This window comes from Aethina tumida, chromosome 3, assembly GCF_024364675.1.
Source record: "Aethina tumida isolate Nest 87 chromosome 3, icAetTumi1.1, whole genome shotgun sequence".
In the NCBI taxonomy this organism is placed as follows: Eukaryota; Metazoa; Arthropoda; class Insecta; order Coleoptera; family Nitidulidae; genus Aethina; species Aethina tumida.
This window is the reverse complement of record NC_065437.1, coordinates 27,750,269-27,777,921: the sequence shown is the minus strand read 5'-3', so window position 1 is coordinate 27,777,921 and position 27,653 is coordinate 27,750,269. Positions and strand designations below refer to the sequence as shown.

At 32.5% G+C, this 27,653-nt stretch overlaps 3 protein-coding genes across 7 annotated transcripts; 1 reads left to right on the top strand and 2 right to left on the bottom strand.

Moving 5' to 3' along the window:
- The first annotated feature begins 3,386 nt into the window (after positions 1–3,386).
- LOC109596484 (uncharacterized) lies at positions 3,387–16,361 on the top strand. 4 transcript variants are annotated; one of them, XM_049965358.1, is made up of 11 exons: positions 3,387–3,591; positions 9,437–9,610; positions 9,735–9,947; positions 10,000–10,116; positions 10,184–10,222; positions 10,451–10,562; positions 10,622–10,881; positions 13,151–13,192; positions 13,875–14,124; positions 14,182–14,490; positions 15,139–16,361. In XM_049965358.1, exons 2-11 carry the CDS (start codon positions 9,442–9,444, stop codon positions 15,437–15,439), a joined length of 1,812 nt encoding a protein of 603 aa, XP_049821315.1. In that variant the 5' UTR covers positions 3,387–3,591; positions 9,437–9,441; the 3' UTR covers positions 15,440–16,361. The 4 variants fall into 4 exon arrangements, with proteins under 4 accessions (XP_049821315.1, XP_019867594.2, XP_049821316.1 ...); XM_020012035.2 differs by lacking the exon at positions 10,184–10,222 and having other exon boundaries at positions 3,388–3,591; XM_049965359.1 differs by lacking the exon at positions 13,151–13,192 and having other exon boundaries at positions 3,388–3,591.
- Positions 10,879–12,867, bottom strand: LOC109596511 (protein SHQ1 homolog). The gene has a single exon (XM_020012081.2). It carries the CDS (start codon positions 12,346–12,348, stop codon positions 11,023–11,025), a length of 1,326 nt encoding a protein of 441 aa, XP_019867640.2. The 5' UTR covers positions 12,349–12,867; the 3' UTR covers positions 10,879–11,022.
- Positions 16,362–16,429: 68 nt separating the features above from the next.
- On the bottom strand, positions 16,430–26,351 carry LOC109596510 (remodeling and spacing factor 1). Of its 2 annotated transcripts, XM_049965356.1 has the most exons (17): positions 25,985–26,351; positions 24,904–25,088; positions 24,649–24,845; positions 22,435–24,567; positions 22,110–22,353; positions 21,712–22,051; positions 21,476–21,657; positions 21,030–21,345; positions 20,790–20,965; positions 20,373–20,702; positions 19,989–20,314; positions 19,794–19,933; positions 19,625–19,742; positions 19,381–19,564; positions 18,750–19,290; positions 18,010–18,438; positions 16,430–17,571 (listed from the first exon to the last, which is right to left on the bottom strand). In XM_049965356.1, the coding sequence occupies exons 1-17, from the start codon at positions 26,127–26,129 to the stop codon at positions 16,985–16,987; spliced, it is 6,573 nt and encodes a 2,190-aa protein (XP_049821313.1). In that variant the 5' UTR covers positions 26,130–26,351; the 3' UTR covers positions 16,430–16,984. The 2 variants fall into 2 exon arrangements, with proteins under 2 accessions (XP_049821313.1, XP_049821314.1); XM_049965357.1 differs by lacking the exon at positions 18,010–18,438 and having other exon boundaries at positions 25,985–26,347.
- Positions 26,352–27,653: the final 1,302 nt, after the last annotated feature.

Below are 27,653 nucleotides of genomic sequence, written 5' to 3'. Positions count from 1 at the left end.
AACCTAATAAATAAATAACTTCCTGTGTGTGGGAATTATTATATTTTTTATGTAACATTGACGACATAAATGTAATATGACACATTGATAAACATATGTTTAAAATAATCCTGCACAATAATCGAAATCAGCTCGTTCTAGGCTAATTTGAAAATATAGACATGATGTCACCACGAAAATGTATACGTTGACCATGAAATTATAGACTTGTTCCGTCGTTTCGTACTGATGAAACTACAGAGAGAGTGACACTCGGGTAAAATGATTAATCCATATTAACCAATATGGATAAACACGTCATATGAACCTTCCGGTCTACGTAATAACCGGTGCAATTATAATTACCAAGTCTAATACACAATTTAACACCAGAAGTTGTGCGGTAGTACATATTTCAATTGATTTGGATGTGCTCTACATAATGTGCATGCAATTTTATCAACTGATTTGCATTATTATCGTTGCATGCGTTATTGTATGTTTGTCTTGTAGGTTGTAATTATTGGTAAATTCTCTTCAGAAACGTAAAACGCATTTGGCGTTTGTGGTACATGCAAAGGTCATGTGGTAAAAGTGAAAGGGTGGAAAATGCCGGAAACGACGTATGTTTACATTTGGTTAAAAGAGGGAATCTGACACCATATGCAGAGGTTTCCTTAAAAATATCTCTTTCCTTGAACGTTGACTTTAATGAATTATTAATAGAATTTACATGTAAATATTTATTATTTTACTGAGCCAATAAACAAAAATAAAATAAAGATAATAATAATTTTAAAATTAATAACAGAGTATAGTAATTTTTGACTGCCTTTGGTTTTTAATCTCAAAAATAAAAGATTGTGACATCCTAACAACCTTCATATATTTCGCTGTCTGTTTCTACCGAATTAATAATTAATAGTGTAAAAATGTTGCCTGGGTGAACAACTTATTTTTTAAATATATCTTATTAATGTGAATTGTGATTTGGTTGCTTAACAAGATAATATTGGCAGATTTTTCCTAATAAAGGCAAGAGAAAATCAAGACGACCATACTAATGCAACAAGAAAAAAGTAATCCTTAATATCTCAGAAACTGTTTATTTGCGGATACATGTGCGGATACAAAAGATTTTTTATTCAAAATATCGTTCTCTTTCCGCACATTTTGTCCATCTCTTGGGCAAAATATGAGTACCATTCCAAACAATAGCTTCATCTTTTATTGAAATCTATTCATCGAGCCATTTCCGGACATCCTTGAAAGTTTTAAAGTATTGCTAAGCTAGTGCGTGTCCCATCGATTAAAAGAGGTGATAATCAGAAGGTGACGGGTATCATAAGCTAATTAAGCTAAGAAATTGTTAATATGCTGCAAAAAGTGTGTGCTATGTTTTCGAGCCGATTTTAGGAGTTTCTGGATCAATATATGGTACGAATTGATCATTTATTGTCGGGGACGGACGTAGTACACTAGTCCTTTCTGATCTAATACACACACAGCATTATTATCCGGTTTTGCACTCAATATTGACGGTCCTCCTGGCGTCACCCATAACTTTTTGAGTTTAAGATTTTCAAAATACATTTATTTTTCATCACTATTTACAACGTGATGCAAGAAACCATTTTTTTGGCTTAAAAACATTAATTCGTACACTTTCACTTTTTCATTTGTCGTTCCTTCAGTTTATGTGGAATCCACTTTTCAATCCTTTGAATCTTTCCCACGGTTTTTAGGAATCGGAAATGACTTGTCGAGTGGACATTCAAATACTCTGTCATCATTTGTTGTATTTGTGTATCGTTTTAAATTGTAATTCATTTTCTTCTAACTTATTTAGTCAATTTAGTTTAGTTACATAGATTTTTATGTACGATAATGATGCATGACTATTAACACTCCAAAAACTATCAATCATGATGAAGTTATGTATAAATTATTTAATAAGTATATTAAGTTTGAGAAAAAGAAATCCGATATGTTTACTATAGACTATAATATTTAACATGTTTCGAATTGTTGCAATGAAAGAAAAAAATGGAAATTGCTTGGTGCCAGGTCTGGACTATACGGTGGATGCATCAAAATTCCCAACCAGTCTCTGGCGACTCACTATGAAACATTATTTTTATGATTTTATCCACATTTTCGACGACGGGCCTCTACAAGGAATTATCAATGCTTTTGTCACAAAAAATCGTTTTTAAACCAAATACATATCTTTATACCCTTTGAAAGTAAAAGACAGGGCCAGCAAAATAATTTATTCATTATTGTAATTCGCGTTAGCTAATAAAATTTATTGTTTCAAGACAAGGCTATTTGTGTCCTATTTGTTAAAATATAATTAAAAAAAATATAAATTTAAACTTGAAATACATTTATTTAAAAATAAATCCCCACGTCAGCGACCTTTCTTATGTTAATAAATTTTTTCGTACTATTACTGGATGATACCTTATAATAGTAAATAAAAGATGCAGTATTAAAAACGTTTCTACAATTGAATTCACCAGACACACAGCCTGTTATGTAATTTTTGAAATAGAAGAATCGGCAATGTTCGGAAACATCGTTTGTATAGAAACCTGGAGTGATTTAATTGGCTAGAGGCACGCCTCAACAACCCTATTATTGAGATAATAACCCGACCTTAAAGCGCATGCTCGAATGTTGGAACCAAATAGAAATATTCATCATTTACTTACTACTTAAAAGTATCTCTCGAGAACAAAATATTCATTGAAATTTAATATAAAACTATTTATTGCTTGATTAATTGTCGGTTTTACAAGACCTTAGTTTAAATATTAAGTTATATATGTATTTCCTATTTTAAAAGATAAAACCGTAAAAATGTATTTTTTAATATTACCATTATGTCAATAAAATTATTTTCATGGGTGAGTCACTGCCTCATCTGACTAATTTGAGTAAGTTACCGCCGATAATTATAATGCATTTAAGAAATAACTTATTATAATTTCATTTAATTTTGAAATTAAATGGAAATATTTATTGTTTTCTAATAAAACCAACAATTTATTACAAATAATTTTTAAAATAATACAGATTCTTTCAAATCAATATCAAATTATATCGGCAACAATATCCAGTTAAATATATATATTTTAAATATGTTCATCAAAAGACAAAATGTTAGGACGCAGTAAACATTCGCGTAATATATTATTTTCCAGGTGTTGTCAGTGTAAAAATACGCTGTTTGCAGATGTTCAACATTTCATAAAAATTTAACACCCCTCTAGGTAGACAAAGCGCGTCTATTGCAAATTCCGTGAGACCACGAAGACGCATGAAAAGATCCAATTCAAAAGGAGAACATCGCGCCACGCCAGTGGCTCGATAAACCTGGCGCGTCACCGGCGCTCCGTGAATCAGTTCGCCGTCACACTTTGTGTGCAGTCGTTGCTCGTGCGGTTACCGTTGTGAGACGCCTCTGAGCAGCTGACACTCGTGAACGTTTTTTTTTGGGCGCGAGCGTACCAGTGTTTATTCGAAAAACAACAACAGTGCGGTGACAGTGATTGTTGCGCTTTTGCAATCGGTAATTGTTGTGATTGACGAAAACGGAACGAGACGGTGAGTGAGTCCGTAATAATTTACGTGAAATACTGGATTTCGAGGTTAGATTAACCCAGTTTCGAGTAATCGTTAATGTTAAAAACAAGTAAAATATGACGCTATCAGTGACATCATCGTTAAGATCAATTATTTTCCGAAGGAGTGTTACACAAACGTTTTTCGCTGGTGGAAACGCCGGAAGGAGCGGCGAATTAGACGAGCCGGAATCGTGCCACACACCCCTTGTTTTTTAAATAATTTATTTTCGGATTGGCCGTCAATAAAAACTGTACCATTTGGTGCCTTTCATGTTCACTTTCAGTCTTATATTTGTATGTCGTGCTTCAGGTTATTACCGAGATAAATTATCTAACGAATTTTGTTTGTCTGAAGAAGAGAGCACTATAAATAACTTTCAAAGAGATAAATTGGAAATGCGGCATTCTGGTTAACTGGAAACTGACCTCATCATGAGTCAATGTTGTTTCTCGGATTTCATATGCTCAGGAGTGATTCTTTTTATTGGCTTTCATTAACACTATCAAGTCGACCAATCAAGGATAAGTAGACTAATAACTAACGCTTTTATGGAATACTTGCATCACTAGATTAATAACAAAAGTCAAGGTGATAAAGTATAAACAAGATTTCTATATTCGGTAAATGCGTTTATAATCAGTAATTGGGTCAAATACGATTAATAATAACTTTAGGATAACGCATTTTAAAATAAAACTAAAAATAAATTTAAAATGACGTCATTATTTTTAATAAATATCAAATATCAATTTTTAAATTAATTTACATAAATTACAAAAATTACTGGTTAATTTATTTGAATAACGAGTTTATCGCAAAAATATATAAAATACTTTTACTTGCAGTAATGATTGTAATTATTGTAGATTTCTTTTTAAATCTTAAAAATTATACAAATAATTATTTTATTTAACGTGATTAATACTGATTTCTTATACACTTATTATTTTATACTACAATTTAAAAACTTTATTAAATAAAATGTTACATTGAGCAAAACTGACTTTCTTCAAGTTTTTTGAAACTAGCCAAAAGTTTTCGTTGCTACCACCTGACCAATTTCTCTAAATTTTTTTAATAATACGAGAAACGATTGGCCTTAAACTCTAAGCCATATCTTCTTGTATGTCAGTCCTGGTAATTGAATTATAATTTTTCTTACAGTTTCACTTCGACCAGATTAAATATTTATATTAACAAAAGAATCGCAAAAGACCCAAATAAAAAGTTTGTTAGAATTTTGTTCATTGAAAAATTAAAAGTTAGCAATATTTTAAAGAATAATAGTGGAAACAACAATAAAACAAAAAACAATAAAAATTCAGGTACTGGCATTTAAGTAGAGCATGTCATATTTTAAACATATTTTCCTATAATTTCAAGTTCAAATTTGTGTAATTGTAGTTAATAATCATATTATAATACAAAATCATTTGATGATGTAAATAAAAATTAATAAAAAAATCTTGTAGTAATCCCTACTATGTGCTTATCTGTACAAAAATATAAAAAAAAAATAATAAATGTTATTGGTTAACAATTATCTTTATTTAATTTTCATCAATACTCAAATTTGCAATAATATATTTTGTGATAATTTTTTATTAAAAGCCTTCATAATTCAAACAATACACAATTAATATGTTTTATGCTTTGTGGCGAATTTTGTGATTTGTTTACCAAATTCTTTCTGAGGTTTTATTAATCTTTTATTCCGGCTAATATTTTTTATTTAATCTTAGTTTAAAATTGTAAATCAATGTAATTAATAATAGTATCAAAACTATCATTTGTTAAAGGGTAATTAAAAGTTAATTTAATACATACAAGTCAAGTAGAACAACTTATATTTTTAATATATTTTAATAAATTGCTACAATTATAGTTGCCTGTATATTTAAACAAATGGTAATAATTGTGGTCTAAACTAAGAAAATTTCTGTATTTTTAAAGATCAAATTTGTGCAATTGTGTAATTGATAATCAAAAAATATGTAGTAATACCTACTATGTCCTTATCTTTAAAAAATTATCAAAAAGCTAATAAATGTTATTAGTAAACAATTATTGTTATTTAATTTTCATCATTACTCAAATTTGCAATCGTATATTTTGTGATAATTTTGTATTAAAAATCTACACAATTCAAACAACAAAGAATTTTGTGATTTGCTTACCAAATTCTTTTTGTAGTTTTATTAATCTTTTATACTGGCTAATATTTTTGTAGGATTTGAAATGGATATTGGTGATTATATGCAAATATCTTCTTTATCTGATCTTAGTTTAAATTTGTAAACCAATGTAATAATAACAATATTATAATACAAAATTATCATTTGATAAATGGTAATTAAGTTAATTTAATCCACCCAAATTCATTTGAACAACTCATATTTTTAATATATTTTAATAAGTTGCTTCAATTATGACATCTACTGTATATTTTAACAAATTGTTCTAAATTTTAAATTTGTATAATTGTGTAATTAATCATATTATAATACAAATATGTCATTTGATAGAGATTTGGTTACCAAAATTCATTTTGTATTTTTATTTATCTCATACTAGTTAATATTTAATGGGGCATGTAGTAGATATTGACGAATAAGATACTTACAAATTTCTAAATCAATTAATAATCATATTAAAATACAAAATTATCATTTGATAAAGGGTAATTAAGTTAATTTAAATATATTTTTTTAATATTAATGCTTATATACTTAATACATATCATAAAACTAATAAATCTTATTAATTTTTATCGTTACTCAAATTTGCAAACACATATTTTGTGATATTTTCTATTGAAAGTCAACGTAAACAGTAAATATCGTATTATGTTTTACAGTTTTCGTGATTTATTTACCAAAATTCTTTTATATTTTTATTAATCTCTTATCGTGGCTAATAATGTTTAATGAGATATGAAATAGATAATGATGGATAATAATTATCTTCTTTATCTAATCATATAACATTGTATAATAATACAATAACCTGAGAACAACTAATTAAAATATAAAATAAGAGTGCACCATCTAAATAATCCAATAAACGGTTAAGAAAACCTTTGAAAATTAATCCATTTATCTTTAATATAGACTTAAGTGTAGTTGAGTTAGGGCTCAAGCATCAATCTAAATCAGTACGTTGTGCAGTCTGACATTTAATTTCCCTTTCTTCAATGGACTGTGAAAGTAATTGTGGCTCACGTCAATACGATTTACGATTCTAGTTCGATATTCGTACTTAAAATGCACCAGGATGTGATGCCTGCCTGTCCCCAACAACGGTCGCACGGCATTAAACTTGGTTAATGACTGGGGCAGACCGATGATATGTTCTGATAAACCGTGTCACATAGTGCCACATTATTGGTTTATGTACTACATTGAATTGTAACAATAGCGTCTGGACGCTCCTAGAATAACGATAAGTTTACAATGGCATCAAAATTCGTCATTCATTTTAGGTAACGCGATTAATTGGAGGTTTGTCTATAAAAGAATATCATTTTTCATGTTAATTATTGCAATTTGTACGTTTATATTTTTAGTGTTCTAGTTAATTTTAATCCGTTGTCCCGTGCGGTGTTTTATTTAAAAACATGTTGGTTGCTTTCAATTATATATTAATGGGCATAATAAAGGCCATAAAATATTGTAAGTTACATGCTTTATAACATAAATATTGTAACAAATAATGTTGCTTTAAGCACACACAAAAAGATAAAATATTTAAATTTAAGTTACACCGCATTCGTAACATCCTGAAAGATAGTTATCGCATGAAATTCACGTGCGTTGCTGAATGTATTGTTATGGAATTTCCGTCCATGCAGATCTGTTGATAAAACACTGCTCTATTTATAAATGGGTGCATGTTTTTCCAGACATTTTATAATGAACAAATATTAATAATCTAACAGTGTAAAGGTGTGAATTATCTTCCGTCAGCTCATTAATTTTTCGATTTATAATGTTTACTTTTTATTTATAAAATTGGCAGCACCCAATATAAATCGAAGTGGATCGTATATTAAAAATGTAGAGGGTCATTTTTGAAGGAATATTTTTAGTTTTTATCTGCTAGTGTGATTTCAGTAGGTTTTAAATAGTTGTCCTGTACACTTCGTTGTTTTATTTTAAAGTTTCGTCGATATGCTTGTGATTTTTAGTTATATATTGTTTGGGATTACAGAGGCTATAAAACATTATTGTAAGTTCTTAATGAGAAATTCTAAAGTTTGCTTATTTTTTATTATTTACAGGCGTTTTTATTAATAAAAGTCTATTTTTGTAATTTTTAAGGGATTATTTTACTAGGTAAAAACAATGCATTTTTTGAGTGAAAATTAATGTAAATAGTCAGTTGATTAAAAATAGTTATCATTTATTTCACCTTGCAGAATATTTGTCCAGATTAATTTTTTTTTAATGTTTATAATATAATATACCATCAGAAATACCATCAAAAATATCACCGACATAACAAAAAATGAATTGTTTGTTGGCAAATGACTTAATGATGATAAATTTGGCCGTTTTTAATTACCAGTTACTGCTTAAATGCTCGTTAAAAATTGTCGGTCGCGTAAACTAACCTTGTACTAGACTTTCAATTTCACAGAAACCCACATTAATGCAAATCGGAGTATTGTGAAAGCACAGTTAGGAAATTGTTTTTGCAGCAAAACTGTGTCGTTTATCAGGTGCAATGCACTCATTTAATTCGATTTGATTTGGATTTTCGATACAAAAGAGGATGATGCTCCTTGTTTCAATTTGTTGCTCGATGTCTACGTGACTATTCAGTTCTTATCATTTTAACGGATCATTATCTAAGTAATTGTGAACAATGAAGTATTCCATCGCCGAGTTAATGTTAACAAACTCATTAGCGTCGATAAATAAAAGTTAAGTTTACCAGGAATGTTTATACAGCTAAATGATTAATTATAAACACTGCAGGATAATGTATAATTTGATGGTGTAAATATACTTTAGAAACTCAAATTAAATTTAAAATTGTCTAATACATTGTGTTGTTAAGAGCAATAATATGTTTCAATAATTTTTAAAACTCAAAATAAAAACCCGAAGTTACAGTTAGACGGTTAAGAATGTGATATTTTTAGAACCTTTAAATGTCTACAACCGCATTATTTACTTTGAATCTTTTTTGATTCTAAAGGTCATTTTATTTACTTATTTGTGTCACATAAATGGTTATTGTTTCTTGTTCCTAGTGAATGTTTCACATTTCGCCTTTCTCTTGTTTTTAACAATGTTACAGACGATTAAATAAATAAAACAAACTGCATTCGATAGCTTAATTAAGGAAAAAATAGAACAAAGATGTTTTGTCGTCTATTGTTTTTTGGGTTGGTGTTTACATTCATCTGCAGGTGGAAACTTGCTGGAATTGTTTAAATTTGTATACTGCATTGTTTGTAAATTTAAAAAATCTTTTACATTTTATTTGACCCGTTTTACTTTTTATTTAGATTTAATGTAAGTGAAAGAAATATGGCTACAAGATTTTGTTTTGATTGTTCATGTCTTACGAAAATACCGTGGTACTTATGTAGATCGAACAAACATGACATTCGTGTTTTAGGAGGAAACACCAGTTTATCCGCCGCAAGAATTTATGCGGCATGTGTTTTAAATAAAGCCAGTTGCCTAAAATAGATTTTCTTTGGTCGATTTATGCACTTTCATGAGAGTTCAAGTGCTGTTTATAATTATGACTGGTCAAAGGAAACTTCTTAAATAAAATTGATTTCTAAATCGGATTTTTTGTTTTGCTACAGCCAAAATGACCGAGACGGTAGAACATGAACAGGTGGTGATGACGCCAAAAGGAAAGACAGCAAATTCCACCACACTGATCATCGAAAGGAGAGCCGTAAAAAATACTAATGATAAAATGCACGTGGCCGGAGGTGAACACACGGGCATTATCATTAACAAAGAAACCGCCACAGGTAATAAATCGGTAGCATAAAATACTTGCACATGCAAAGGAATCAAAATGTCAGATTAATGATTTTCGAAAACTATCTGTTATAATGCGTTATAAAAAATTATGTAATTTATTTATGTTTTAAGAAAATGGCGATTTAAGTCCACCTGAGCTGTCGTTGGAGTTCAGAGTGTTTTTGGTCAATGGTCAAACAGGAAAACACACGCCTGAGTCGCGAACTCTCAGATTTTGGTTCAGATCGTTGAATAACGGCGAAAATGGCCTCACAGAGGATAACCATGCCGGTGTTGCGCAGGATTTCTTTAGAGAACTTGCAAGTCCTCAAGAATTCCCTAGAGGTAAATTATCTTCAATTCTCGATTTTTTCCAATACACATTTAAAATTTACAGATTATGTGGGATTCATTAAAAAAATTATGAAACTGATGCAACATAACTACCAAACTATCAAAAAGGTGGAAGTGGAACTGAAACAGTTAGAAGAAAGTGAAGTGCCTGCAAGACCACGTAAGTACACTATACTTATTTTATATGTAAATTATACATCACTATATTATATACAAATCTATTATAGCAGGGAACGGCTATCTTCATATAGATCTAAATTCACCAGGTTTGAGTAGTTGTTGTGATAGCCATGTGCCAGTTATTGTTTTATAACAGTCATGTGCGTGATACCATATAACTAATTCTACTTAATTATTAATTGTGGCCTGAAACTTCCCGTTTAATTTTTTTATATACTATTACATTTTTTAAATTAATTGACTAATATACCTTACATATTTTTTGCTAACAACATTTATGACTTATCTAATATAATTCTTATTTATTTTTTCAGTATCAGCAGAGGAGAATTCATTGGGAACTGTTGTAATATTAACCATAGAAAAAGTGTTAGAAATAATAGAATCATCATATCCAAATCCAATAACAATACAAGATATAGCAAAGTAAGTACTGAAAACACAGAAATTAAAATACTGTTAACAATTAATTTCCAAATTTAAAGGGATAATGGATGGGACGAGGAAGAAGTCGCACATCACCTCTCAGAACTGCAATCTCGTAATTTGGTCAAAGCAATGGATCATGGTGCCTTCACTAGACAACAATCTCTTGATACCCAAGTGACAATAGTGAAGCAAATGCCCACAATGGTCAGCTCTAAGCAACCCACAATTGCTATCATCACTGCCCAGTACTGTGAAAAGTTAGCTGTTGATGCAATGATAGAAAATAAGGAAACATTCGTGAGATACACTACTGTAGGTTAGTTGAAAACTTTATTTAATTTTTTAACAAAAACAAAAATAATTTTTAAATTAATACTTTGAAAACATAAAATTACTCTGTTAACAATTTAAATCTACCTATTAATATATAATAGGTACCAACATAGGAAGCCACAAATTAACTGTCGTCAGAGTCATCATTTGAGTCTGAATCACTATCACTGTCATCACTATTTGAATCAGAATCAGAATCTTCTGAACTGTCATCATCACTATCTTTATCTCCCAAATCCAAGGATTCTAGGTGTTTGCATAAGGTATAACCCCTTTCTATTTCCTCAAGGTTTAACCCTAAATCACTTTTCTTTATTTCTATTCCCATTATGTTATTCACTACACTGTCCCATTCTTTATCATTCCATTTCATTATGTATCTAATGTAGTCTTTGATGAATAAATTGTTTAGCACATAAGTGCCAATTTCTCCTTTCAAAAATATGTAGTAAAGTTGAATTAAACATTTGATAATGCACTTTTTGCCCAATTTTAAAATTCCCTTAAGATCTTCAAATATTTTTTGGCTAAATTCAAAATTTCTATAAAGTGGATAAATTAAACTTCTCCTAAATGCACAAATTAAAACATCTTTTGGTTCATTAAATCCATCTAACCAACAAAATGTTGATGCAAGTTTTGTAATTGTCCAGCTAGACTCTGATGTACCCTCAAAATATGTTGACCTGCAATCGTAGCAATATGCAAACAAAATGTCTATCAAGCCATTGTAACAATATTTTCTTTGTGTATCAGTTAATTCATATTCTATATTAGTGAGATCTTTCATAAAGTCCAGATCTTTATCTGAAAATGCATCTGTATGGCCATCATTACTGGCCCAAGGAGGAGTTAGTTCCATAAGTTCCTTTATCTCCGCATCATCATGAATATCAGCCAAATAGTGTTCAGCATTGAATTTACCTTGTTCATATTGCAATCTCATTTTGCGCCGTTCCTCTAGTGGAACTTCTCTGGGATCTACCTCAAACACCTCTTGGAACTCAGCACTGACACTACCAAAGTTATAGTTCCCAAGCATGGCAAAACCAAATCCCGGTGCCCCATCTTCGCTCTTCACAACAACAAATTCTTTTTGTCCCTCAGTAGCCAGCACTTCGATCTTCCTTGCACCTTCTGTTTCTGTTACTTCCACCTTCGGCGTCAGCAATGTTGTTATGAAGTCCAAATTCTTAAACTCCTCGCCATGATTTACCTTCTCGTAGGTGAAGGTAAACTCTCCTGTATCGGCATCAAAGGAACTCTTCATATTTTCGTTCTCCACCAAACATCCGGGCAATGTTAATCGTAAATAATAAGGTTTGCATAAAAACAGAAACACATTTTCCTCCACTGTTACATCCAGTTCCCTAAGACATGCGTACGGTGCCCGAATCTTAATTGTGCATGTCGATTCGGTTTGTTGTAGTGAAAATCGTGGCGTGATCATCTTGAAATGTTTAAGTGATCAACACAAACATTCACATGTCAAATTCGTAGGTTAGGTTCGTTCCCATCGTTTTATGTAATGGCGTCTGCGCAAAACGTGGCGGTAATATTTGAAATTGATGAGCTACATATTTCATTATTTCTTTATTGTCATCAAACATCGTGGGGTTTGAGTCTGGTGAGGCATATATTATTTTATTTACGGATAATTAACAACTTAAAATTCGAATGATCACAAAAACGCCTTTTATACCAAATGTTTGTAATAATATTCAAATTATGAATTGGACAATTTTCATAATAAAAAAGATATGCAGTATTAAAAACTTTTCCATAATTGAATCCAGACGACGAATTAGTTTGTGAAACTGAAGAATCGGCAATGTTCGGGACGTATGTTTGTATCGGTATTTGGAATTTTCTTATTGGCTACAGGCACGCCTCAGCTCCCCTACCATTGAAACAATAGCTTAACCGTAGAGCGAATGTTGGAAATAAAGAGAAATATGTAACTAATTGGCGCGAATATTCATTGAAATTTAATATAAAACTGTTATTGCTTGTTTAATTACACTTCTACATTTGTTTAAATATTAAGTTACATTATATTTTTAAGAATAAAAATGTATTTTTTGATATTAACGTTATCTCAACAAAATCATTTTCATAGGTGAGGCACTGCCTTTCCTGACTCATCTTAGTAGCCGTCACTCCCATCAAATACAAAAGAGAATATTATTTAACATATTATCATAAATCGCACTCGAATTTCATTTATTTTTAAATTAATAAAAATTATTTAGGTCCAACCAGTCCAACATCAGACGGTCCGAAAATGCGATTTGGTAAGAGATTTAATCGAACTAGGCTAGAAGGGAGCGTGCACTTTGTGATCACATCATTTACTTGTTTTTGTTATTTTTGTTGTACATATATCACACAAATCACTGTTTATATTGTATCACATGCTTTCACACCGTTTTCTCACTTGCCACTTAAATATATTGAATGGAGTTTTTGTCAACTGAGTGCCGGAAATGCGGTCCATTTAGAAATCTGTGGTATACTTAAGGGGTAATAAGTTAATATTCCAGGTTTTTAAATATGTAATAATTTCACGAGCACAAGATATAAACGGCATGGGGTTTAGTTATTTAAACTGTTTTAACATATATTGTTATAAGTCAATACTGCATAAGCATCCTTATAAATTTATGTATAAATCTCAAATACTTTTTATACACACTCTAAGACGTAAAATGTAATAAGAAAACTATATCAGTAAATAAAAGTATGATAATGAAGAAGAATAAATTTAAATTACAATAAAACCATAAAATTAGAATGAATATTTGAATACTTTTTACGTCTTATAAACTAATAGCAAGTGAAGAAATTGCCTTTACAAACAATTAATAAAGAAATTCATTGTGTTGTACTACATTTTTGTCCTGGTTTCAGCTTCAAAGGGGCTTTTGGTCCTAAAAACTTATTCTTCACATTTTTCTAATTACCGGTTTCTTATAGGCGAGTCGAACGTTTACACACTGGGCAACATCGGCGCACACAGGATAGTATGTACTAAACTTCCATCGGTTGGACACACAAGGGAGGCAATGACGGCTGCTGGTAACACTACCACCAGATTATTAGGCACCTTCCAGAAAGTAGACTACGTGTTCCTAGTTGGTGTAGGTGGTGGTGTACCGCATTATACTGACTACAACAAACACGTCCGATTGGGCGACGTGGTTGTTTCTAGTCCCACGAAAAATAAGTAAGATGCACCCCTAATTATTATTACCAATCAATTAATATTTGTTTAATTGTTCAGGTATGTTTACTTGTATTGCGAAAATGCCAAAGTTAAAGACAATACGTTCGATTTTGAAACCAAGTCGTACGCACCACAGATGCTTAATTTACAAGAGATAGCCAAGCAGTTAAAGGAGGCGGCAGACAGTGATCCCAGCGTCACACCCCCTTGGATGAACTACTTGAGAGACGGATTGAACATTCTTGGTTCCAACGAATCCGATTTCAACTCGCCCAGCATTGAAACTGACAAGCTGTTCATGACTATTGGAGAAAAAGATCTCATTGAAGTGTCACATCCTATGCCTCACGATAAATCAGTTAAAAGGTAACGATTTTCAAATCGATGCGTTTATGCGAAAAAAACCTGTTTTTTGATATAGAAAAAGAGTGGAATTTAAGAAGAGACCGTGGAACTCTTCGACTAAAATCTCCAGAAAACCAATTGCTCCCTACGTTAGTCCTAAAAAAATTCTAAAAAAATCTATTCCTAGGTGGGCATTTGTCTAAAATCAGTCACGGTAGAGCACTGAATTATGATATCTATGTGAAGTAGATTAGAAAACGTCCGAAGAAAGTAAAGATGTTAGAGAATCATTAGAAAATTTGAATCCAGTTCATTCATTTGCCGTTTATTCACATAATACAAAACACTGTAAACGCTTATTTATCTTTTATTTAGTATTTGTATTGCTGGTTATATATAAATTAGAAAAACAAAGCACTTTGTATTACTAAATCCGGTTCAATGTGAACAGCACTATAAGATTGCAATAATAACTTATTTTAATTTTACTATAATCATGGAATCTCAGTATAAATTTTAAAAAATAAATTGATTTTAATATTCTTGATGAAAGAAATTATTTCATTTATTACAATTTATAATTCTATTAATATAAAATGAGTTATTATTTGTCATCTGTTTTTGGCGGACTGTATAAAACATTACCGAAGAATGCGTTTATTTTCACAGGCAAGAGGGATGTCCACGAATCCACCTGTCACCAATTGCCTCAGGACGACAAGTTGTGAAAGACGATCGCCTCAGGCAACAATTTGCCGCCCAGGTTGGTGCTCTGGCATTCGACTGTGAATTTGACGCTGTCATTGAATCAGTACTTGGAAATTGCAAAGATAGCTTCGTGTGTATCCGTGGCATTTCCGACTACAAAGATGGTACACGACGCAAGGAGTGGCAGCCATACGCCTCATTGGCTGCTGCCTCCGTCATGAAGTCAATTATCTGTAGCATGGAACCACCTACAAATGTTTAAAACCTTTTATTCAGATTTACTAGAGGTTATGTACGATTGCTAAATTTATTCTGGTTTAGGAGGGTATATCAACAAAAAGTAGGTTTTTTCTCCAAATGGCTCACATAGCTGTTTGTACCTAGATTCAAGAACTGCCAATTTAAAAGCCTATCAGCCTCTAATCGAGGTTAATTTTACAATTTCAACGAATATAGGATCAAATTAAATAGATTTTAAATAGATTTTGACCCGCTATATCAAATGGGTGCTATAATTTTAGATATTTTCATTAACGGCCTCTAATATTTACAAAGTTCAAAATCAAAACACGTTAGAATGAGGATACTATTTATAAATAGATGAATTGCAAATTTCGTGGTGTTAAGAAAAGTTAGACAAATTATTTTCATTTATCAGTGCCATTTTCTGATATCTTGTCTCTTAAACGAGTCATTTTTTAGATCAAATTTTACGAAAGTTACCATGAAAAGTAGTAGTGATCTTCAATTAGTATAAAAATATTGAAGAGACTGTTTTTTAGTTTGTATAATTATTTATAAATTTCTGATTTATATTGAAATGATTCCAATTTTTTATACTTGCCCTTTTTAGTCATGGAAATCATGCCAAATTATAGTTTAGTTGCAAATCCTAACTTATTTAAACGTATACTTACAAAACAAGGTAAACTGTGTATCTTACTTCTAGAGTTCAGGCTACAGTACGAAAACTTTTACATTTTATGCTTATAACTTTAAATAAACGACTAATTCTGGTTGGTTTTATGAATCTATGAATATTTATTATAAATAATACAAGGAAGTGTTAAAGTTTGTGTACTATAACCTGAAGTATATACGTATATGTCCTGTTTTTATTGAAGAGTAATATATTTAAATTATTTTGTAGATAAATTATATGAATAAAACTTTGACCAACTGTACATTTTTTATTGTTTTCACCTACTGCAACCACCAGATTTAATTATTTTTATAATAATAAGGAATAAAATAGGCTGAATACACAAATAATTTATTACAGTAAATTACATACTTTAAAGTGTATAGAAAATAGAAAATTTTATGGTACAATTATAAGTTGAAAATAAAAAAAAATGCATCTAGCATTAATAAAATTAATGGAACTAAAGATGTGAATAAAATCAAAATTCATATACACTACAAATATGAAAAATAAATCCATCATTTTATTCTTTACTCCACATTTCACTAATCCTATGTACATTTTTGGACTCTGGTAAAAAATGCACAATTTTATACATATTCTACACTTTAACTAAAGATTATATTTGGTAATAACATAATAAAACATTTCCCATTTCATAATTTGTAAACATAATTTAGTCATCTAAAAAGTATTATATACACATATTTACAACATTAAGCTTAACCTAAATTATGTACATTTATAAATAAAAAATATCTAAATTGTAAGTATATCCATTTATCAAAATAAATATAATAGTGTGAGATACATAAATTTATGGAAAAAATAGTTTTCCAATACAGTTAGCATTCATTCAGTATAATCAGTCCTTCAGGAAAATTACGCGTCCAAATCGTCTTCGTGCTGACTCGAAAAATAAGATACGAGCCCGCCAAACTCTCCAGACTCTTGCTCCGGTGACTTTCCATTACTGTTTTCTTGAACTGGTGCGTCTTCGTATTGATCCGAATATGGCGAATCCTGGTACGGTATGGGTGCATCCTCGGGTGGCGGTACAAAAGTGGCACCTCCGTAGTAACTGTTAGGGGGAGGTGGATACGAAGGCGGCATAGGGGGAGGTGGCGCATGACTGTTGGCTGGTGGCCTGGGAGCCATCAAGTTAGTCGGCCGTACTGAACTTATGGAAATGCTAGATGGCAAGGTCATCGGGAATCTAGGCTTGTTGGGTCCAGGGGGTGGTGCTACAAGCTGTGGGGGAGGCGCTGGACTGGAATGGTGGTCAACGACGGGCGGAATGCCTGGTGACGTAACTGGAGGAGGCCCATACATATGAGGTTGCGGGGCAGGATGTCGCAGTTGCGATGGAAGTGGAGGACCCACAGGCCTTCTTTGATAGTGGTTCATACCTGGAGACATTTGGCGGAAGGGCGGCACAACAGGGCCACCTCTTGTAGTGGGTGCTGCAACTGAGAAAATTTAATGAAAAACTCCCTCAAATATATAATATTTATTTAATGTGTATCCCAAATACTTTTTATTAAAAGCGGATACATTTCCGAGGAGTTGTATAAGAAAAAGATAACAAAAGCTGGGGTCAGTAGCGAGTCTTTTTACGAAAACGAGTTAGATATTAAAACGTTTGGCTCATCTATGTTAACTATTAACACTTTCCAATTATATATTGCAAGTTATTTCAGTTGGAAATTTAAAGATGTGTAATTCAACCAGTTTGTTATAGACAGAATATATATGGAAACGAAGAATGTAAGGTATTACAAGATCCACTTCAAAATCGTGATATGAATATTGTCGATATAAGATAGATCATCACCGCCTGCCAAATCGATGTACTAAGCTCATGCTACACCGACTCTTCTACAACAACAATGTCCCAGTGTTCTTACCGGACATGAAGCTTGCGTGAGGCGGCGGCTGATGTCCGCCTTGGGACAGCGCTTCCTCCTCGTCGTCCGAATTCGCCATTGTCGCGAACTGCTTCGGCCTTATGATGCCGTACTGAGGCTTTGAGGGCGACGCTCCCGAAGCCGCGACCGCGTTACCACCCACCAGATGTTGTTGCTGTTGAGACGACACAGGTGGTGCCTGCAACATCTTGGTGATGACCGACGGTGTGCCGACGCTCTGCGAAAACGGTTGCGGAGCAGGCGCGATCTCGATTGTGCCACCGCCCATCACCGTAGATTTAGGTGGCGATACCTTCTTTAGATCGATGGCCAAGGGCGAAGGCTGTTGTTCCTGACGAACTAGCCCGACCTCCTTGGAGCAGCCCAAGCTGGCCAGGGTCTCTTCCAGCGACTTTTTCGGTTTGACGGCTGCGACAGAACAACGGGTGGTGACGTCAACATCACAGGACGGGATCGGCACAACAGTAATTAAATGGGCAAGACCCGACAACAAATCATATCACATTTTTCACTTTTATCGCTACCTAAGGTTATTTGAACTAATAAGTGAAACTTTCTTTCTTAATATGTTATATTACGCAAGAGCCAAACTCTTTATTGTCGTGCAGATTTATAAATAAAATGTTTTCCGACGTGCACTTTAAATAACTTATCGAAACGCTACTGTTACGAGGACGTCAAAGATCACAGTTAACATATAGAATTCTTAAATTACTTACTCTTCTTTTTCTTGGGATTTTCATCTTCAGGTTTCATCAGTTCGGCGAACATGGGTAGAGATACAGCTGGTGGTTCGCTTAAATCATCGTTGCTGTCATCGTGCATAAAAGCTGCTGAGTTACTGATTATTGGTTCAGGCATTTTAGTGGGTGTATAAATTATTTTCTTCTCCTCCAACTTGGGTGGTGGAATAGTAGCAGGTGCCGCAAGAAGCGGAGGTCCACTTGCTTCAACAATTTTGGTCTCAGTTATTGCACTATGTCCAAAAATTTCTAACCCAGGTGTAGTGTTTTTCTCCGTATCAATGGGTTTGGGAACCGTTACTTTATCTTTTTTATTTTCAGGTTCAGATGAGTCTTCGTCGTCATCTTCAATCACATTTTTCTTCTTGACTTTTGCCTTAAGCTTGGATACTTTGAGGGGCGCTTCATCAGATGACTCGTCATTTTCTTCAGGAATATCCTCACTATCCTTTTCGTCCTCGTCTAACTCGTCCTCATTTGCTACATATTCTTCTTCAGACTCTTGAGACTTTTTGTCCTATTGATTGTAAATCATTTATTTCATAATAAGTATGTATAAACCCGTTAAATTTGTATTAGCGACTATTTTTGACTTCACTTTACTTACCCCATCACTGTCAGATCCTAACGTATCAATATAAGATGTCTTCTTTCCTCTCGTTCTTCGTCCACGTCCTGTTTCTTCTTCGCTGGAGTCAAGACCTCCATATTTAATTTTTGGTTTCTTTTTTCTGTAACTTTCTAAATCCGAATCGTCAAAATGTTTCTTTTTCGACTTTTTCTTCTTAGATCTAAAATATTATATATATATAGTATAATCAAAATTTTAATAAACCAATAAAATAACTTACTTTCCCTTTTTGTCTCCTCGGTCGCCCCAAGATCCATCCGATTCTTCAGTCTCTTCGGAAGAAGCCCAAACTGACCGTTTCTTTTTTCTAATTGGAGCATCCTCTTCACTATCATTAACTATAACAAACAAATTTAATAAACATTATTTTAAAAATTTTTATTACATACTGAAATCGGAATTGTAACGTGCTGTTCGTGCCCTGGTTGATCTGCGAATTGGGGTGTTTTTACGTTTGCCACCTCTTACGTAGTCGTCACTAAATTCTGAATCTAATTCTTCATCGTCCTCTTCTTCTTCCGACTCAGAACTGAAACGCATAAATTTAATTTCTTTAACATCCAATTAAAATATCATTCATTTACCTAGTGCCCTTAAAGTCTTCATCCGACTCTGCGTCATCCTCACTATCAATATCTAAGTTATTTAACTTTCTTGGCTTCCTTTTCAATCGCGACGTGGTTTTGGGCACAACTGGAGGTGGAACATCTTCCTCACTTCCATCTGCCTCTCTATTATCCACTTCAGACTGCTCAACCAGAGCCGGCAAAGTTTCAGTCTGTTGACGGGCAGTCTCGTCTGCATTTTCAGCGTTTGCAGGTTTTTCTTCCTCTTTAGCAGCATTTACTATTGTCTGCATATCTTTACCTCGGCTCACAGACCCTGTGTCTTTTGCAGCCTCCATGTCCTCCTGCAAAACAATTACAAAAATGAAAAAGAAATCTTAATGAATGAAAATACCTGCTTACTTCAATCGCAGATTTAATAAGGTCATCGTAGTCATTGAATTTGTAGCTTTTGGCTTGGCGTCGTTGCCTCAATTGATATATAGGTTCACCACTATCACTTCCTGAACTGGACTCAAAAGTGTGGGATTCCTCATCGCTGCTCGTCTCGCTGGGCAAAGCCCAACGATTGCTAATTGGCGGTTTTTTCGGCTCCTCTTTGGTTGGTAGCACATTATTTAGGCTAATGCCAACATATGCAAGACGTTCCTTGCGTCGATCTTCGATTTCTTTTTTCTTTAATTTTTTGTCATATTGTACTAACTTTTCTTGCAGACTCTGTAGTAGATTTACCTGAAATAATATAATGGCAAAAATGATACACTTTTTTATAAATACTAGTTTATTTATAACAAAGTACTTATATAAATAGTAACTTACATGTTGACATGGAGGACAGAACCAGTCTCCTTCAGGTATAACAAGTAAAGGAGGCCTCAAACACGAACAATGCCACCCTTTGTCACATTTATCGCATAATAAAACCCATTCAGGGTGGTCAGATTTTCCACATTTCTCACATGGACACTCATCTTCTTCAACTGTAGTCTCAGTTTCTGTAAAACAGAATTTTATTTTAATTACAATCAGTTTTCAAATTAAATATTTTGAAATTAATACCTTTTTTTGCGGTTCTTGCCCTTTTCGTAGGCTTATAATCTCCGTCATCTATATCGCTCTCTGGAGAGAACTCGTGGTCCGACTTGAAAACAAGTTCCTCTTCTACTACTTCATCAATTTCTTCCTCTTCTTCTTCTTCAACCTCATCACTGTATTCATCACTTGAACACCAAGGTCTGTTCTCATCAAATGTTTGTTTTAATTGTAACCCTTTCTTCTTTTTTCCCTTACTGGGTTCTTTCGAATCAACCGATTCATCAAAATCATCATCTTCTTCTTGGCGCTTATTTCTTTTTCGTTTTTCTGCCTTGTAGTCCTGTAGTGTATATTACAAATTAATGAACAAGTACACCACTTTGTATAATATAAGTTTACACGCATCAATTAACTTTATATTAAAAAAACACATTATTGCAACGAAATACTGTTCAATATCGGTAACATACCAAGTCGTCTTTCTTTCCCTTTTTTTTCTTGGTATCTGTCGCTTGCGTTTGATGAGTAACCAGTTTGCTTTCAGCCTGTTCCCTTATCTTCATCTGAGCCAATCGTCTAGACTGTCGCACTCCAACTGAAGACTCTTCTATTGTATTTGTGTCGGTTATACCCAAATTCTTTAAAATTCGTGCTAGAAAATAAATTTTTATTAACTGATAGTCACAATTTATATATTGTTTATTACAATTTGTGTTCTTTTTTGGTGTCTTTTTGGGTGGAGTATTAGGCCGAGAGTTACTGTCACTGACCATGGCCACTTCCTTAAACTTCTCTTTAGAGTTCTCGTCACTTTCTTGTACTGCTGCATTTGACGTTTCTTTTTTGACTGGAGCTGCTCTCCTTTTCTTGCCCTTTTTGCGGCTACCCCCTTTCTTCTTAGGGTTACTTCCAGCAGAAGGTACAGTAGCTTCTTCAGATGCTTTCTGATCATCTGCATTAGTGTCTTCCTCCTCACTAGTACTAACCCTCCTATGTTCTTGATCCTCGATACTTTTTCGAAGCTGCGAATCGACCGTCCGTTTGGCCTAAATACAATTTATGTGATTAAATTATTTTGTATGAGATGTATGAAGATTATTCTACCTTTAGCTTCATTTTTTTTCCAGTAGTTAGTGATTCGGGCTTAGATTCGTTATCATCGTGGCCTCGTTTCCTCAAACTTCTTCTTGAAGGCAGAGTGGGAGCTACAGAGGTAGGAGATTCAACAAAATCGAATGATAGTGACAAAAGGTTCACGGATTTCTCTGCAGGTGGGGGAGCTTCCACATTGGTGTCCTCATCAGTAACTGCCAAAGGATCCTTTTCCAAGACTGTTGAAACATTAGCTCTAAAAATAGAAAACAGTTATGAGTGAGCTCTATAAACTTAGATCATTGATAGAAAGTTAATTAAAAATAATGTTACTCACTCATTATCCGGACTTTCAATTGCACAATCGACGGAGAGAACGGATTGCGGTGAGGCACCTGCTGATGAATCGGCGAATGTTTCATCATTACATTCCTGTTCTTCATTCATTTTCATCTTCTTGGACGGTTCAATTTTATCAATCAGTTCTGGATCATTATATTCAGGGTTTTTGGGACCTTCTGGTTCTTGTTGACACTTGTCAAGAGAACTTTTCTCATTTATGTCTTCAGTAGACAACTGGTTTTGTTTAGATTCTATTGACATTGATGAATCATCGTCTTTTGTATGTTCTTCGTCTATAGTGGAATTTATTTTTTCTTCAGACACTTTCACTTCTTCTAATACTTGTTCAGGTGTTGATTTATCCTGCACCACATTTACTTGTTTTTCCAAGGGTTTGGCATCTTCAACATTATTATCCTCATCTCTACATTTTTCTTGTATAGATATATCTATTAATTTTTTTTTATCTGAAGGTTTTACATCTTCCACAAATTCTTCATCTTCAGTGCTAACCTTATTCTTAGATGACTCTTGATTTTCTTCACTTTCAGTTACTTTTGCTATTGTAGGTTCTGTTTTGTCTTCTACTTTTTGATCAGCCATATCTTTGCTACCACTTACATCATCTCCTTGTTCTATTGGATTAGAATTTTCATTTAAGGACTTCTCTCCTTTCTCCCCACATTTATAAGCAACCTTCTTTAAACAGGGTGTCTCTATGACAATTTCCAATGCATTTTTATCTTCTGCCACACTTTGTGCTTCTTCACATATTTTTGAACCTTCTTCATCATTACCTTTTTCTAAAGATTGCATATTTGATTCTTTGCCTAACTTAACCTCTTCAGGTACAATTTTATTATTAACCTCTTCTACTGTTTTAGTATTATTAACCTCATCAGTTTTTAAATCTTCACTTATATGAATTTCACTATTATCAGTAATTTTGTTATCTTTTGAATCCTTTTCTTTATTATCAACGTTCTCTACTTTTAAATTCGACGTTGATTCATCTTGTGCTTTTGAAATTGATTGTACATCATTACTAATTTTAGTAGTGTTATTCTCAATTTTTTCTATCAATTTGTTTTTCTCAAAGTTATCTGATGTCTTTTCAACATTTTTTTGTTGTTCCTTTAACTCGCCATTTTCTATTAAGTCTGTTTTCTGTAAATCCTTTGAACTGTTTTCTGAATTGTTGACGTTATTTTCATCATGATCTTTCTCAGATTTTTCTGAATCCTTAACAGTTGAATTTTGACCAAACCCAATAGTTAAATTTGGGGACAAAGAGTTAGTTTTGGATGGTCCAAAAAAAAACATAGACTTTTTTGGAGTGGATACTGTAGAATTTGATTCTCCGCTATTTACAATTTTTGTATCTTGTTCTGGAGTATTATCAGTCTTTCTATCAATGGTACTTAGCGAGCTAGGAACTTCTTTAGACATACAATTAATATTATCCATGTCACTCTTATTACTATTTAGATTACTCTTGTTATTAATACTGGAGTTTTGAATAGTCTCTGACTTCTTTTCTTCCTCATTGCCAGTATCACAGTCCCTGCCACTGCCTTCACCATAAAAGTACATAACTTCTTCTTCAATAGTGTCACCAACTATTGGATCCAAACCAAAAACTGCTTCATTGTCTGCACCTGCTCCTTCACCTTCCACCTTCATAACAGGTTCCTCAATAGTCTCACTAACTATGTTTTCTTCAGTTTTATTATGTTCTGTAGAACCATGGTCTTTACTGCCTTCTGATTCTTCATTTTTAATGTCACCAGCAGATTCTTCTTCTTCTTTAACCCTTTTAGCTTCCACTTCTTCATGGTCTTCCGTTTTCCTCTTACCATTATTTTTGGTTTCATCTTGACCATTTTCATTTTCTTCTTTTACTTGTGGCGAATTAGGTATATCTGCCTTCTTTAATTTTATGGAGATATCCTTAAACACCAGTTTACTCTTATCAACTGTTGATATGTTTACATCCTCTGAATTCGAGTCTGTCTGACCAGTGTCCAGCAATGGTTTCTCCGATAGACTGTTACTATCTTCCGAGGTACCCTTTGAGTCGCTGTCCCCGCCCAATTCTGTAATTAATTTTAACAATCCTTCCCTATCCCTGTAAAGGTCATTCATTCATTAATCTTTTATTCAGCAAGACATAAAACAGCAAACCTAAAGTGTCTAAGATTTTACTCACTTTGCGACAAGAGTTATTGTTTCTTCATCACAGTCTTCTTTATAGACTCTAATTTGGTAGTTTTCATCATTCATGAACCAATAAGAATGTCCATGTTTGTCACGACCAAGTGGTTTTGATCTAAGATCGTCAGAAGTCATCTTGTTTATCTCATTTTTAAATTTGATGTGTGTATCAAATTGTGTTTCCAGTAATTCCTAAACCACATCGAAATATTATTTACACAGTCAATTTAACTTAAATTAAATATCAAACCTTCAACGCCCTAATTTTAACAGACAGTTTAGCTTTCTTGAATCCAAAACGTTCGAATTCCCAAGCGTCCTGTGAAGAATATCCATAGCAAAAGTTTACTAGAGCTTTTTCCCATTTATCTATGTTAACGGTTTTTCTGGACTTTCTGAGAAGTTTTACTAAGATGGTAAATAATTCTTTAGATACTGCAAAAGAAAATATAGGCACTAAATATAAATTTGAAATATATACTTATATTAAAGGTAGGTTTTACAAAAATAGAAACTATAATTAAAAATAATTAATATTGTAAACAATACATAATATTGAAATTTCAAAGTGAAATTTGCATATTGTTTTTTTATAAAGTTCTATGTTATATTAGAATATATTATATATTATAATTAATTTACCTATTTTTAATTTAAATTTTGTGAAATTAAAATATAAATAATTCAAATCTATCGTACTTAGGACTGAAAAATTTATTTGTTATATTTAAAAAAAAAAATACCAATATTCCATATACATCATATTTGAATTTAAGTCAATGAGAATTCACCTAAGCTGTAATATTCAAAGACTTTAAAAATTGATTTAATAGGTCTATTCAGAATAATTAATTTAGCATTTCAGTACTTAAAATGGGTTTAAAAGATCATTTTAACAATTTCAAATTATTAGAATTATTGAATATTATTATATACACTCAAGATTGATGGAAATAAAATGATAAACAAATATAATTATATTCCAATAAATATGACTGACCCAGACCATTTGCATTATTAAAAATGTCATTTGAAAGATACATTTAAAAAAGTAGATTGTTGCATGTGCGAATGTAAACAAACATTGTATTATTATAATACACACTATGTAGTCTAATTGGAATATCAGCATTGTAATTAATGTATAAACATAATAGATTCTTTCTAATATAAAAGGACCAAAAAACTTAGGGCTACATCCGCTCGTAATTGAATTTCGACAGTATTCAATTGAAGAGGCCGCAAGAACAATAAAGCGATAATAATAAACAATAATTCAATGGGTCCAGGGTCATGTTTGGGAAGGTATTTAATCGTATTTTAGACCGTACCTTCGGTGGTGTCCTCAAGCCATTTCTGAAGTTCCAGGAAATCGATGTCGGTCAATCCACACAGAGTCCCGAATCGTTCGAGGAAAGCACATATAACGGGAAAATTCGGATCGTTTTCACACGAAGCTTCGTGCTCAGACGCCATTGCTAGCCGCTACAATGGTGCTTTAAAGCCGTAGTAACTCGCGAACGGAATCGATATAGGGATTCACGTCGTCGACACTACACACCGGCACACTTACGGCTGATTCGCGGACATTTTTCGTAAAACGGCACTAAGAATAAATTTTTACTGTTTCAAAACAAATCCGAGTACGAGTTACTGAACATATTGCCCAGTTCTATGTTTGGGGCGGTAGATGGCGCACCTGTAATTTTTTGTTTATTGGTTTAATGGAGATATATGCAACCAACAGTGCGGCGTGACATGTAAATGTTTTATGTGTACGATTAATCCTGTTGCTGCGACCGGCGGTGTAAATAGATTTGATTGTCCATCCTGTTGATCAATAATTGGACTTATAAACATGTTTACAAAACGAATTGTTTCAAATAAACTGTAGTATAATTTCTTTTTTATGAAATTTCTGTCGCCATTGAGGTCCTTATATATCATATAGTCCTCTTTATAAATTTTTGAATAAATTAAAAAGTGTGTTTCAGTTTTTTGGTCGTCCATTTGTTTGTAATGAAGTTATTTCTAGATGTTCAGCAAGCTTTAAATTATTTATTATCCCTCGAATAAACTGAAAAAATATGTGCAAACTTTAAAACCCAGTCAAAAGGTTTTCCATATTTATAATCATTATATCATATTAATTACACATTTTATACTTACACTACACGCCTTTTTTTGTTTGAACGTTTTCCTCGTAAACATCATCATTCATTGATACGTCATTAATTACAATCCAGTATCTCCTTTTTTCCGTTTTATTCTCGCCTGAAGCGTTTGTTAATACTAATTTAATGAGATGCTGCGATCTACATCACCAATATTAATGGCAGATAATTTTGAACTTATAATCGTGTAACGGATATGTATTTTACATACGGTGTGGCCCATTTGAGATTTTTTTTTTAATTTCTGACTACACTACTAAGCACGTCATAAATTAATTAATCTGTGTAATAATGTTAAAAAATAACACAAACTATCTTATTTTTAGAGAAAACTCATAATAATCATATTTTATTTACTTCCACTAATCCACTGCATTAATTAAATGCATTATTGTTAGAAGATCGTGGTTTTCTATCTCAATTGTGGTGAGGTAATTTCCTCAAATAATTCATTAATTCTACTACAAACTTAGTATAATATTCCATTATGAATGAAAAATAAGATAATTTGTGCTATTTTTGACAGTTTATTCCATAGACTATATAATAAGAAGAATATAATTTTAATTATTCCACAGAATTATGAATAAGCATAATTTTTTTGTGAATTTTGATATATAACCATATCAGAGGGTGCATAATCCAGCGGTGTCGTTATATTTTCTATAAAAAATTGCTAGTATGATTTCTTCAAAATTACCAGTAGGTTTTGGGCCAAAAACACGACATTTTGCTATAGGTAAATAAGATTTTTACCAATATGTCACTTTTTCAAATGAGCCACACTGTTTTTTTTGTTTCTAAGTTACTTATAATTACCTAAATT

What these genes read in the sequence shown, in the direction of transcription:
- LOC109596484 (XM_049965358.1), top strand. Translation starts at nt 9,442, where the DNA reads ATGACCGAGACGGTAGAACATGAACAGGTGGTGATGACGCCAAAAGGA. An exon ending in ACAATACAAGATATAGCAAA is followed by an intron (nt 10,563 to 10,621) that starts GTAAGTACTGAA and finishes CCAAATTTAAAG; the next exon opens with GGATAATGGATGGGACGAGG. An exon ending in CGTGAGATACACTACTGTAG is followed by an intron (nt 10,882 to 13,150) that starts GTTAGTTGAAAA and finishes AAAATTATTTAG; the next exon opens with GTCCAACCAGTCCAACATCA.
- LOC109596510 (XM_049965356.1), bottom strand. Translation starts at nt 26,129, where the DNA reads ATGGCGTCTGAGCACGAAGCTTCGTGTGAAAACGATCCGAATTTTCCC. An exon ending in GAAGACTTTAAGGGCACTAG is followed by an intron (nt 19,934 to 19,988) that starts GTAAATGAATGA and finishes TATGCGTTTCAG; the next exon opens with TTCTGAGTCGGAAGAAGAAG. An exon ending in TCACGCAAGCTTCATGTCCG is followed by an intron (nt 17,572 to 18,009) that starts GTAAGAACACTG and finishes AAATTTTCTCAG; the next exon opens with TTGCAGCACCCACTACAAGA.
- LOC109596511 (XM_020012081.2), bottom strand. Translation starts at nt 12,348, where the DNA reads ATGATCACGCCACGATTTTCACTACAACAAACCGAATCGACATGCACA.